At 40.8% G+C, this 14,289-nt stretch overlaps 1 protein-coding gene across 6 annotated transcripts in view; it reads left to right on the top strand.

Annotated features, from left to right (window-relative positions):
- Nucleotides 1–14,289, top strand: part of PLEKHA7 (pleckstrin homology domain containing A7) — a 1,012,616-nt gene that overhangs the window by 556,965 nt on the left and 441,362 nt on the right. For all 6 annotated transcript variants that reach the window (XM_069223724.1, XM_069223723.1, XM_069223725.1 and 3 more), the window contains one exon: nucleotides 3,006–3,089. In XM_069223724.1, the coding sequence (XP_069079825.1) occupies nucleotides 3,006–3,089 (84 nt within the window). The remainder of the gene's footprint in view (nucleotides 1–3,005; nucleotides 3,090–14,289) is intronic.

The raw sequence follows: 14,289 nt of genomic DNA, 5'->3' as shown, positions 1-14,289 counted from the left end.
TCCCGGCTTTTACCGGCCAGTAAAAGTCCAGAGCACTCCATTGTCTCCAATGGAGTGCAAACATTCTGATGTTCTAATTCCTGTTATTTACCAAGAAAAACAAGATACATGAAAACCTAGGTCAATGAAATGAACCTCTTCGAACCCCAACTCCCACCTGGTTCCAGGTCACATGGGTTTACCCTGCACACCAACCTTACCATCAAGGAACACACCACCATGGCACTTGCTTTCCTTGTTAAAGAAAGTCAACCAATTTCTTACAGGAAGCAATTTCAGAACTGCTGTTTAAGCCCTCTCCCTCTCGCACCTTGATGGTGGTAATACCATACTCTATGGCTTCATAGACTCCTCACTGGCACTCCTTAGCGGCATCCAGAGTCTGAAGAAATATGTTCTCATCACCCCCATTGTGATGAAGCTTCATTGGTTTCCCTTAGCTATTTGCACCATAATCAAAACCAAGTGCATTATTTACAAAGCATATCAACTAGCACTCCTGATGATCTTGCAGACAAGCTCACCATGTCTCGTGTTTCTCAGCACACCCGCAGCCAGGATACCATCAAACTGCAGACTAACAACATCTGGGCATTCATCAGGGCTGCCCAAATGCTGATGCAAATTAGGAAAGATTTGAAGAGTCACCTCTTTAAAGGAAAATACATCAAAATACATTAAACACCCACAACCCAGTTTCCTTTCCTATTGTTCACTGACTGCATCTCTTTGTCCATGCACAGCAATCCCCTGCCATTTGCCTAGGTTTTTACTATAATAGAATATACACACACTTACACAGACATTTTGTTGCAATGTATGTAAGACTCAGTGAATAGTCCTTGCGTTGAGCACACCTTCAGTTTTTCAGAGCCATGACATGCGCTATTGGGAAGAATAGAAAAATGGATGGACTTGAATAAAAGGGGAATACTGTTCTTTAAGGGAAAAAAACTCAAATGATCTTCTGTCTTTTGCAGTGTGTACACCATGCTGTCTGTGTAGTGAATGCCTATCTATGATGGCACAGAACTATTCAGTTTCTGAATCCCGAACTACAACAACATAGAGAGGTGCCTGACATGTTTGCTGCCCATCCCTCCCCTCTCCCTCTTTCTAACCTATTTTCCTTTACAAAGTCTTTAGAAATATCCTCCTCAATGAAATCTGCCCAATACAAGTAAGCACACTTTGCCTGTATGCTGCAACTTAAAGGTATTGATGCCATTGTCATTTCTATGCTAGTTTACATCCTGTTTATATGTTTGTGAATTATAAATTTAACCTATTTACAAAGCAGTAGAACACTGTCCAGTGGAAGGAGTGATATAAGCAAGGAAAGTAAAGCAAAGCGATATCCTGCTTTTGTATGGATCAGTGTCCGATCTACGTCCCTTCTACATCACTACTTGTTTCAGCTCTCACTAAGGTTAATCTATGACAACATTTAAAGTTACCTATGGCAGCAGCAGTCGCTGATCCCTCTGTGAATGTGAGGACTTGGCTCTTCATGCTGTTAACTTCAATAAAATCATTATATATGCAATTTCAAGAGTCAGCCTAAAATCACCAGTTTATCTAATGAGAATGGGTAGCAAGATGTGAATTTCCAGGGGGAGTTAAGTCTAAGCCACATTAAGCATAGAGAACCTAATTAAAGTGCATGTTTCTGAATGTTATACTCTGCATTTATGTCAGAGTATTGGAATAATAATTGCCTGTCCGCAATTTAGTTCACAATCTTTGTCAGGCAAAGTAAAGCTCGGTCACTTTGACATTCAAATTTGTTCAGGAAGGAAACATTGGAAACAAATATTGGAAACTAGCATTTGTTAACCCATAGGTATTCCTAGCACTAGAGATCAAAGTGAGATTCTGAAACCAAGGTGACTCGACGTAATTTTCACTGAACACATCTTTAGTAAGGATGCAAAGCGTCACTCAATCTATTACAAAATTCTGGATACATGGAATGTACTAGTGTTATGCGATTCCTACTTAGATAATAGGACTGTGTGTTTAGGACATCAGAACAGCGATGTGTGGAAGACTAAGTCTGTCCACACAAGTAGTAACTGTCAGCCTATTTCCTGGCCAGCTCACAGTGCCTCACCGAACCCTCAATCCACTGGGGTAGATGTTGATTATGGCCACTTGAATATGATATTCTGACTACCCAGGGAAGCCGTGGAAAGAAATATTACCCCTTTCGTGTTGGTACTCATGCATGTCACATGCAAGATAAGTTTTCAATAAAGTTATTTAAACAATAGCAATCTGGCATACAGAGAATGAGTTGCAATAATTAGACAGATGAAGCAAGGCAACGTAATCAGCATTACATACACGGTGAAGAAGATAAACAATCCCACCATGATGTAGGTGGTACTAGATGTTCCAGAGTTTCCTACCTAACCTTATGTTTACACTGAGAGCATAGCAGGTGTACCCTTCTGTCTGGCCCGATAGGGGATTAGCCCCATCCCCCTACCTAGAAATAGTGTCAGGAGTCAGCCTGTGGTGTAGATGGCAATCCTCTCAGGAGGCTGTTAGATCTGCGCCAGACAAGCTGCATGTCACACAGTGTGCATCCCAGGATGGTCATGGCCGGAATGCCCTCTGGGTCAATGCACTGTTTATATAATAAACCTTACTGTGTGAGAGAATTTGTAATGCTGGAAAGCATGGGAGTTCTCTCATGTTAGGAGGGGTCAGATGGGTGTGTGAAAGAATTCAACCAGTGGTCCTGAAGGTCTGTTTTTATAAAAGTTTCCTAGTCAGTGTGATCATGACAGCCTGTTAATTTTGAAACATAGATCCACATGTTTATCATGTTCTAATGAGGGAGTCTGCACAATTACATGAAAAAGTTTGTAAAAAAAATCATGCCTTGTTAATTGTGTTTTAACAGACACTTTCAACTTTACAGCTGTATTAAAGTTTATTGTAACCTTACACCAATTGTGATGAGTAAAACATTCAGTTTGTTTTATTTTTCATTTCAGTCATAACCAGAGGACTACCACATTTAAACATCCTGTGACTGGACAGATATCCCCTGAAAATCTTGAATTTGTTTTGCAAGAAGAGTAAGTGGAGATTTAATAATTTGTGCAGTGTGTAATGTATGAATCATTTTATGTTACAACAAATATAACCAGAAAGTCTCAAATCGCAGTTGAAAGTAACTGAATTTGGTTGAGCAGACGTTACCACACAAATATTCCTTGTCTTCTTTACTTGATGTTGAATTAAATATTACATTCTGAGTTTGAAAACATCTAAAGCATGTAACAAATTGAGAGCTAAGATGTAATCAGATTTCTGTGTACTGCTCATGTTTTAAAAAATACTTGTTATTGTTGACTTGAAACCACACCTTTTAAAATAACTTAATTACATTATTAAGGCAGTTATCAAATAAAATATATTTAATTTGACATTTCTAAAACATTTTCTTCCAAAGGCCTTCCATGTCATAACATTTAAAATATCATTTAATACACCTCATTTAGCCTCAATTAAAACATTATTGTATAACGTGAAAACCTCAAAAGCCGTACAAAGATGGTCAACCAGATTCTGAGGGTGAACAGCATCAGGATCCTACCAACTAAGTGCCTAAGGAGTTTAAAGTCATTGGCTGGTCATGTTTTAGTGCACGTCTCATATAAAAGGCTCATGCATAGGTTCCCCAGAAAAAACTAAGGTCGCTAGGAGCTCATGGAGTTCTATTCTGCAAAATTCTGTGGAATTAGCTAAAAAGTCTGTGGAATTCCACAGAGTTCCGCATGCCGCGGAATGCCGCCTGCCTTACTGGCACCCTGGCCTAAATGCACTGATTAGTCTTCTTAACCAGGTCTGACCCTGCTTAGCGATTCTGAGATTGGACGCATTCAGGGCAGGCCAGGTTGGTATGCTGTAGGCAGCGAAAGCTGCAGTTTCAGGACTCTTGTGCTGATACAGCTCACTGGCCTGGAGCCTGCTGCTCTCGACTACACCAGAGCACTTCCCTTCACCAACTGCCCTTCTTCACAAACTTGCTACGGAAGGCCAAGCACACCCCCTGTCTTGCACCAGCCTTGAAATAGCTTCCTCTGTACTTATAAACAGCCCCAGACCACCCTTTCTTTAGGGCTCAGCAGTGCCAGCACAAGCAGCAGCAAACCAGCTCACTACCAGCAGCAAACCAGCTCACTACCAGCAGCCTGGTATTTTCACAACGTGCCTATCCTTGCTTGCCAATGGGCTCTAAGGCACTCTCTCACGCCACACACATCTCTATCTGGTGGGGGCTGCCGGACTACCACTCAGCAGCTGAATATTCCCCAGTCCCCAGCTCTCCCTGCTGGCCTCAGCACCGTACCCCGTAACACCAATTCCTTTCCTAGGGACTCTGGGGAGACAGGTTCTTTTCAGGTGGAGCTCTGACTTCAAGTTTCCTTTTTTCCAAGCATAGACCCCCCTCATATGCAAATACTGTCCATGCCCAGTGCTGGACCCCGTGTGCACATAGAAGAGAAAGTGAAACAAGGGTCTTACCTGAATGCAGGTCTGGGTCCAGAGTCCCTGTTGCCAGCAGCCTGGCTCTCTGCCCCTGCGCTGCTGAGGACAGTGAAAGGAGGAAGGCCTGCATCTGGAGCTGGCACTGGTGCAGCCCCTCAGCAGCAGCTTGCAGCAGCTCCACGCTGCTGACTGGCAGAAAGCAAAGCCTGTCGTATGGCAAATGTTGTCTTCATTTTGGGCTGAGTGTAAAGTGCAGCACAGTTATGGGCCACGCAGTGTAAGTGCAGACTATCTGCGCTTGTGCTGTGTGGCCCATAACTGGGCTGCAGTGCGCACGCCGGTGAGCTCCTCACTGCTGCCAGGCTAGGCAGTGGTGTGGAGCTCATTGCCCACCCCTAAAAGAAACACAATTGAATATGCATTGAAAGTGTAATGGATTTTATAGATCACCAAAGATTTGAAGTGTATGAGTGTAACTACCTGAAAAGAGTCAAATTTGAGAACCTCACAAAAACATAACTGTTCCTTTGTTTTCCTTTGGCTATAAAAGCAGAATATTTTGTAAGCAACATAGTCTCTCCTCTGATTTATTGATCTAGATAATGGTACATTTAATTTCAAATTGTCTAAAACATTTCTTCTTCATTGAACTCATTTTATTTGTTGTTGCTATAGCACTATCACCTGAGTCCTGTACCTAATATAGAAAACAATCTTTAGGACTACTGAAAAACAGTACAAAGTAGGGGACTAACTAATACAAATCACTCATAGCAGGTCATGACTAGGAAGAAGAAAAGCTCGGGAAGTTAAATGATCATTAAGAAGGTTGACTAAAGACCCGAGTAAAGGGTTGTCAGCAGACCAAGAGAGCTGTGCAGACTGTAGTGAATGAGGACTGTCTTTCAAAATGGTGCAGGCGGGCCTCCTTTGCTTTATATTGCCATTTATTGGATCAAGCAACTTAATTGTTTTGTTTTGATGCACTTGAAAAAAATTCAAAGAAATCAAAATGACCACAAGAGTGTCCTGCCAATCAAGGAAGCGGAGAAAATGTATTTGATTGCCTCATAGAATATGCACAAATAGTTTTACTAGAACATGCTAATAATCATTTTGCAACAGATAAAATGTGGATAAATATACGCCCGTCACATTATGTTAGAGTATGTCCATTGCATTTGAGCTTGATTATGCATTAGCTAGCTCAGTCTTTCTGTCCTCAAAGGCACTTCTTGAAAATAATCAACATTCTGTGGAGCTCGAGTTTTTGGAATGTCTTCCCTTAGCAGCCCCCCAAAAACCTGCCTGAAGAATATTTTAACTCTGTATTCATAAAAATTCATGCTGACCTTAGAACTAAATACTTAGAGAAAATGAGGCACACCCAGTAACCTCAGGACCCGGGTATGTAAATCTAACAAGAAATGTCTGGCCCCAAGGGGGAAGTGTACCCTTTAACTCGCACGGCAAGAATTAAAAAAACTTTGTATACCCACAAGGTTGAAATAATTTATTTGAGTATCATTATATTTAATTATAAACATGAATCAACATATTCAGGTGTCCCAGGATAACGGTGCAGTGAAACGTGATTAGTGAGATAAATAAGGTACCAAGTGTTATCTACAATATATACAAATTGTGGTTGAAATGTACATGGAGTGATCTTCTGAAGGACCCCTTCAATCCAGGTGTCCAGAAGTCAATCATCTCAATAATCCACAAGTATTGATGTTGTCATTTTGACCCCAAAAAAAGAATCAGTAATTAAAGGGCCATCATCAGGACAAAAGTCATTTTTTTCTCAGGTAGCACACTCACAACACCAGATAATAAAACCTTTATGCTTTTCTTTCCATGGTGTCCAATTCACAATCAATGATTCCCCCTCGATCCCAAAGTCAAGTATGCTTTTCTTCGATAATGAATAGGTTATCTGCCAATTTGAATTCTCCTAGTCAAGATCATAGGAATTGTTTTGCAAATCCAAAGTCAATCCCACGGTCAGCTGGTAGTCGGAAGAAGGACGCCAACTTGTATGTTATTATTAAACAGGCAGATTTGCAGTTGACAAATTGATTTCCAGAGACGAATACACTACAAATGCACTTTGTTAGCTGAACTTCCCCAAACAGCAATAAATATAAGACATATTTGTAATCAGTTTTGCAGGTCTCAATTGCAAATATATTCACTTTAATTAAAAACTGCAACATATGAGTGTCTACACTAGATATAAGCACAGCGAAAAACAACAACCAATAAAAGAAATTCTGCTTTTCCCTTCAGCCACTCCAGCACTGACTGCAGAAATATTTCCTTAGATTGTGGTACTGTGCCCCCAAATATGCTGTATTTATATGCATGCTTAAAACACCAACCAGATATGTGTAACAGCTATTCTGTGTCTCCTGTATCTTCTCAAGCTGCTAGAATAGACAGTGAAAGTCCTATTTCAGGCTTACATTTAGGATAACAAAGTCATTGAGAATTAGCAAACTGCGTTTCACCCTCATAGTGGCATGAAGATTGTCACTATGGCAATTATTAACGATCTCTAATTTTTGGTGGATGACGGAGATATTAAACCTCTGATTTTACTAGATGTGTCAGCAGCCTTTGACACCATCAGGCATACAATTTTGTGCAGAGACTAGTTGAGTATTGACTGTCTGGTGTGGTGCTGTCTTGTTTTCAGTCGATTTTTGCTGACTGATGTCAGGGCATTAGACGTGGTTTCATCATACAGACCAGAACTGTGGTGTGCCCCCATATGCAGCATTTTGGCCACTCCTTTGTAAGCTATCTCTGTGTTCACTCATGGCTTAAATATTCGGACATGTGTTACTACAACTATACCAGTGATTCTCAACTGAATGTCATACGCTTGCCTTCAAGGGGTGAATAAACAGCTGTTTGATTATCTGCCTTCTGGAATTTGATGAATGAACGAGTGCAAACTATTTAAAACCAAACGATAATAACAAGGAAATTATGGTAATTTGCTAACTCCAGAACACAAGGTGGCATCAACTAACCAACGTCTGATCCTATCCATTACACTTAAGAGCCTAGGTTTGATTATGAACAATATACTGTCAGAGAAGGGCCCCCTAGTGAGATCAGGCTTCTTTCACCTACTTTTGCTTAAGACAATTTTCAAGGTCTTGAATTTCCTACAAACAGTGCTGTTTTTCTAGAGGTCATTACCTCACTTCTCAAGCTCTCAAATAATATTTTTCTGGAAATTGACAATTTCTTGGACTGCTTCAGAACACAGCAGTGTAAATGACTTGTGGACTCCATAGCACATGCTGTCTTCAGCTAAGAACAGCCTGCATTGGTTCCTGGTGAATGAGAGGATACAGTTATCCCTGCCTAGTCTACAAAATAGTGCATAGAAAAGAGACAAGCTTTTTCTAATATAGCTGTAAAAGTTATCTTCTATTGCAAGTGTTGTGATCAGCAAATTATTATTTGGTACAGATTCCAAATGTTACGAAAACTCGATTGAGTGACTGGGTTTTTTCAGTCTCCAAGGTAAATTCATTGATAGTTCGTTGAAATGCAGCTACGACTTGAAATCTCATGCGTTAAGACATATACATAGGTCTGTAGGTCTCCCCATAATTTGATGATGTTCAGTACATTAGATCATCTCAGGACAAATTGACTGCCTTGCCAGTAAATCTATGCTTATAAGACACACATAAAATGACATATTTTAGCCAAGGAAAATGTCTATTTTTTCAACCTTATTGGTCTTCAGGGCAGGCCAGGAAACCAAAATCAGCCAAGAAAAAAAATATTCAAACCATCCCCACACTGCATCGAGATGCAGAGCCTTGGAGGTCTGACTGGGTAATAGCAGCCAGTCCTGCTTTGAAAATTTCCCCTAGCTGATAACTTACTAAAAAAATTCCAAAGTGGCGCAATGGTCAAGCTGGCTCTGTCTTTCACCTAGATTTCCTGCTTCTTTTTCTTTCCTTTTATCAGTTCTTCTTCTTGGTATACTTTACCCCCACTGTAAACTTTTTTGCTACTCCTGCCTCTTTCCTTTTCCTTTTCTCTTTCTTCCCCTCCTCTCTATTTCCCTTTCTGACTCTCCCCTAACACTTTACCCCGTAATGTCCCTCACATTTCCCCTGCCCTCTTTCTTTTCCATGTCTCTGTTGCTCCCATTTCTTGTTCATTCCCTATGCCACCTTCCATTTCCCCCATGTTTTGCTCTCCTCCATCATGACTCATAGCAGCTTGATACTTTTCACCTCTCATTTCTGTCTCACTGTGTCTTTTACCTGTTTCTCTCTCACTTTTTTACTGTAGCTTCCCAGCCCCTTTCCATTGTCATCTTTACTGCCATGTACCTCTTCCTATCCCCTGTGTGGTGCTCTTCTGTGTCTCACTACCCTCCTTATGGGTGGCTTTCTTTTCTCCAATGTATCTCTCTAGTGCCTACCCTAGATCTCCTTTGGTTATTCTGAATCCTATGGTATGCTTTCCTCTCTATTTATTACTTATATGTATCTTACTCTTCCTCCCTTCACTCAGTCTCTCACACACTTCCTCCTACTGCCCACCATTGTCTTTTGTAACATAATTGTTGCATGTAGTGGCAGTCTTTAGCTGTGTGAATCTGAGGCAAGCTTGTTCTGGACACCCATCAACCCACAACATGACTGAGCAAGACCAAAACAATGGCGCTGAGTACATCGAAATCTGCTTGTCCTCTTATATTTACCTCTTTTGTGGAGCAAGAGCAATGCATGCTGCCTTCTACTTTTGGTGAGCCAGAAAGATCAGAGCCTCTTCCCACACAGTCTGTAACTCCACCTCCTCATACATAGTAGAATTCACTGGTATGCGCACTCATTCAGTGTGCGACCACCACATAAGTGCTAGTTAGCATGCACTGTAGGGGAATATGGAGGGCTAGCAGAGTGAATGGGACACCGGTGGCAAGGTGTAGTGATAATTGCATTTTGACCACTGACTTTGTGTCGCACCACTTTGCACTTGACTTAGCTGGCCACTGTCACATTAGTGGTCACCAGTTACAGACTCCATTTTGTATTCAGCTTAGCCTTAGCTTCACTGCCACGTTAGAGGTGCGAGTAGTTTTCCGTAAAACATGTTATGCAACGTGTTTTTTATGTCTGGGTATTCTCTTTCTCACCAAAGAGCTAGGACATATTATCACCGAAGAGCTAGGACATAATATGGATGAGTTAGTTAGTCCGTCAGCACAATAAGGATGGACTAGACTGATGTTTATGGTACAGCAGGGAGCGGTTTGACTTTGGGAGGGACGCCTTGGGATTTTGGACAGTTCACAACGTGTTTCTTTCAAAGCTTACCTAAACCAGCCAGCATTTTTTAATACTACTTAATGGGAGGGGTTTTCCAGAAAGCTCCTTTTCTGGTTTTGTTAAGATATAAAAGATGACCCTGATAGACAGTGGCAGATTCAGAGACCTCAATCAGGATTCAGAAGTAGGATGCCTGATATAGATTTCCCATGAGGGTGGAGCTCACTCTTTCTGGGAAGTCGAACGGGGTCATCGGCTTACTGGCAGGAGAAAGATGAAGCACCTGACAGGCCCTACGGTGATGCATTTTTATTAATTATTTTCTTTGCATTGTGTATAAATATATATATACGTATATCAATATCAGTGTTTGTATTCTTGCATGTATATATTTGCTGTTTATAGATTGAAGATTCTTTATAAATGGTCTTACTTTATTGTACACTTTTTGCTACTCAAGCCTTCCTTCATGAGCCTTGCGAAAAGCTATAATAAATGTCTTCTTCAGATTAAGAAGGGCATTCCAGAGAATCTTTTTGACTCCTTTCAATGTGTATATTTTGGCTCAGTCAAAAGTAAAGCAAAACACAAGGCAAAGAGAGACTTGTTTAACAAGAATAAGAAACCAAACAAAGCAAGCAAATTTGGAGATGTGCAGAAGGTATTAGTCAACAGAGAAGAAATTAAAATAGCCAATGTGTGCCTTGTTTTGACATGGATATTGTAACACTTTATAGTTGTGGGAGCTGCCAGGCCTTCACCATTGTAAAGAACACTGGCAAAATGCAAAAAAATGTTTTTGGTCTCAAAAAGCACACATCACCACGAGTGGTGTAACAAAGGCCTGACAGCCCCTATGAGGAAATGGACCCCTCTAGTGGGCCCCCTCAGCACAACACCTACCCTGAGTGAGTCTGTAGGGGGTGGGGCTCCATGTTCTTTGCAAGGTGGGCCTCCAGCTTCATTACGCCACTGATTACCACAGTAGTTCCTGGCACTGCACAAATCTATTTTGTGTGTCAACATTTTCCTTCTGGAAGAGCAGATCTCACAGTAAGGCCAACCCATAAATAAGATAGAAAGAGGAATAGAAGTTTAATAAAAACAAAATGTCTTGGTTAACACCAGACCTAATTAGGGACTCAATTCTTAAAGAAAGTCACAAAAGTGCCCCCATGATATATGTTTTTGTATTACTGGCTTTCATGAATTAACATGAATTTACAGAAGTACACCAGGAAATTGTACTCCTAGAAAATATTTGTGAACTGTATTTTAGTACGAGCAAATATGCATGTGTAGATTTGTTCATGTGAAAATCTACCGAGCATTTACAAGTTCACTTTCCTTCCAACCCTGGGAGAACTTCTACTTCTGGTGAAATCCTTAGTTATGAAAGTTAGTAGGTTTTCAGACTCAGTCATTCCAGCCCTGGAACTTTTGCTTACTGCTTCCTCCAGCCCCAATATGTAGCTCTGCGACAAGATGGCACATTAAGGAAATTGCTATAGTAGGGATAGAAATTGCAAGTATTCAAGCCCTACTATAGTAGTAGCCCTGACATAATCAGAGAGGCTATTATCAGAGGTCTTACATAATGAGATTGCTGCCATAATTTGTCGCCAAACTACATGGCACCAAAGGGACAAGTAGATTTTTTTACTGGGCAAGAAGATTTAAGAAGCAACCTGTCCCATGGACAGGTACATATTTTATTAAATTCCAGTAATTAAGAATAGGTATACAAATAAAAGCAAAAAGACACCTGAAGCAAATCTTGATGCTGAGTCAATTGAAGATAGAGATCTAATAACCACATTCTGTCCTATAATGATAGTAAATGTCAGGCAATGGTTCTGATCAACACATTTTGTTATCTGTTTATGTGTCCACCTGAAGTAGAATAGTTTCCCAATGGGTCATCTCCATTGGTTTCTTCAGATGGATGCGTAAAATACGGATTGTGGCATATTCATCTTGTGCCCACCTGTAGAGTTCTGGCCACTATTTGTAAATTTCAGGTTCTTCTTCTGATTTAAATCTGATTGCTGTCGCTCTTTTAGCTATCCTAAATGCGAAATCAAGAAATCTAAAGTTCATTTCATCACATTATGGTTGTGACATACGGCCCAGGAGACAGATCTTAGGGGTCTAACAGCTAACGGTTACTTATCCGTGCTGAGAGCAGAGCGGTGATTTTAGCCCAGTAATTACCGATACCCACACCTAACCACAGCATGTAATTGAAGGTAGCATCAGTACCAGCATATCTAGCAAATCTAGGACACATGAGAGTGATTGAAAAAAATAATATTTAATGTAACCTGTTAGTGAATAACTGTGTGTAATGGATGTAATTAAATTGTAAAAAAGTTCAAACAGGTTCGTTCCTAGACTCTTTTTCCATATATTTAGGTGAATTTCCCCATTCAGTATCTGAAAGGGCTGTTATTAAATCCTGTTCCCAGAGAGTCCTAAGACCAGAGATGATCCCTCATTGTATAGGCCGAAGGATTTATAGAGATGAAAAACAATCTAACGATCTCCACCCCAAGATACAAGTGTTTGCAATTTGCGATTCGTTTCAGGTTTCATAAGTGGTCAAGATGACATTCAACTTGAATAATAGATTAACTGTCTGAGGGAGTGTTGCACACTTAAGTAGAGAAAGATAAAAAATAAATTAAGATTTGGAAATCATCAACTTAACAGTGGCTAGAAAGTATGAAGAATGAGATAATGGACACAAGGGATGTGGTGTAAATAGAAACTAGAGGCTAGCCTACAATAGAATTTGTAAAAAAAAAAAAAAAAAAAAAAAAAAAAAAAAAGATGATATGGATCAAGAAGTAGAGACGAGAAGAAATGGAAAAAACAGAAAGATGGCCCACTTTGAAAGTGATTTATAAGCCGAGAAGGAAAAGGAGAGGGTATTATGTAACGTAGAGTGGTGACTTTTGCTAGGAATTAATCGGAGAATACATTCATTTGAGCTGGAAAAGTAGAAACCATATTGGACATTCATTCTTTTTAGTGAAACTTCAACAAAGCAAGCAGTCTTGTGACCGTAGAATGTGTGTACTCATCTTTAGCATTCGAACACCAAAAAAACCTCTATCAACAATAACAACATGTGAATGGCTCCTTTCATTAATTTGGTAGCATACATAAAAATACTTTAAAGACGTTACATCAAAGTAGTATTCCACTTTTATAAACTTAGATTTTAGTACATCAGAATCAGGATGCTCAGCGTGTATCTTTTTAAAAAAAATCTTTATTGTGTCATCAGAGAACTAGTAAAGCAAATATAGCGACAGAGGCATTAGGAATATGCATACATCATGGCATAAAAACCAAAACGTCAGCATCACTGCAGTTCCCATGCTCGCCTGGCGGTCTCAATAAAACACTTGTATCACACGTATAAGAGGAATCAATCAATACCCACTGTCCATCCCTCGCCCCCCGCATTGCCTATATTAGAAATAGGTCATGTGCTGTCCCCCAACACGATCTATGCAGAACCTAAAAATGTCTCAAGGCACTTCTGTCAGGACCTCTCCATGCCATTATCCTCAGTTAAAGTTACTCCTCCTTATATATACACACAGCATATTAGACCGGCCCAACAGGCTGTGAGATAGGTGGATGACCCGGGAACTTGCCACAGGGTCACAGTCCACATCTACTAGGTGTCGTACCCCATTCATCTTCTCCAGGTAAACCTCCTACTGCTGCCATTGGCGACACCTCCCATTTCTCCCATGGGTGACACCTCCCATCCCTTGCCCTGCCATCAGCGCATCATCAACTCAGCTGACACCCATCTAGCCACATCCTTCGGGGGCCTTCATACATTTTTGCAGTTTGATATGGGGAGAGATATGTGTGATGTACATATTTAAATTGTTTAAATTGGCAACATGCCTTCTTGGAGATTGTCTTTGCAGAGCCCAGATTTCTCAGCTATGCTGTCTTTGTAATTTCCATTTATACATGGTCCTCCCACCACCCCTTCAGAGCCTGAATGCCGGGGCAACGGTCCTATGCAGTAAGGCTCTATATAATCCCGTCTTATAAAACGGGTGTAGTCTCCCTTCAGTGCCCTTGTCTCCCCATGTCTGCAGCCCCATCTCATCCCCCATCTGGTGCGTCTCTGCAAAGCATCGGCCTAGGTGGGAGGCCAATAGAAGGAGTCCTGGGGCATACAGCACCACTCTTTAGCCATTGTGAATATACTTCTTCCAGCACCAAGTAGTCGCTCATAGTAGTTAGTGTATTGCAGACACCACAATAGGAAGGGGACCCCAGGAAGCACTCCAAATGGGGTCCACCACCAAGTTCCTGAATTATCATCTCCCATTCTGGATTTGGTGCATCCCGAGCTGGAACATAGTCCATTGAAGTTGTGCCGCCGCATATTAAAGCTCATAATTGGTGCCCTTAATCCTACCTCGTCCATTTTGGC

The sequence above is a fragment of the Pleurodeles waltl genome, chromosome 3_1 (assembly GCF_031143425.1).
Source record: "Pleurodeles waltl isolate 20211129_DDA chromosome 3_1, aPleWal1.hap1.20221129, whole genome shotgun sequence".
NCBI lineage: Eukaryota > Metazoa > Chordata > Amphibia > Caudata > Salamandridae > Pleurodeles > Pleurodeles waltl.
The sequence above is the reverse complement of the archived record's forward strand: the minus strand, read 5'-3'. Positions and strand labels throughout refer to the sequence as shown.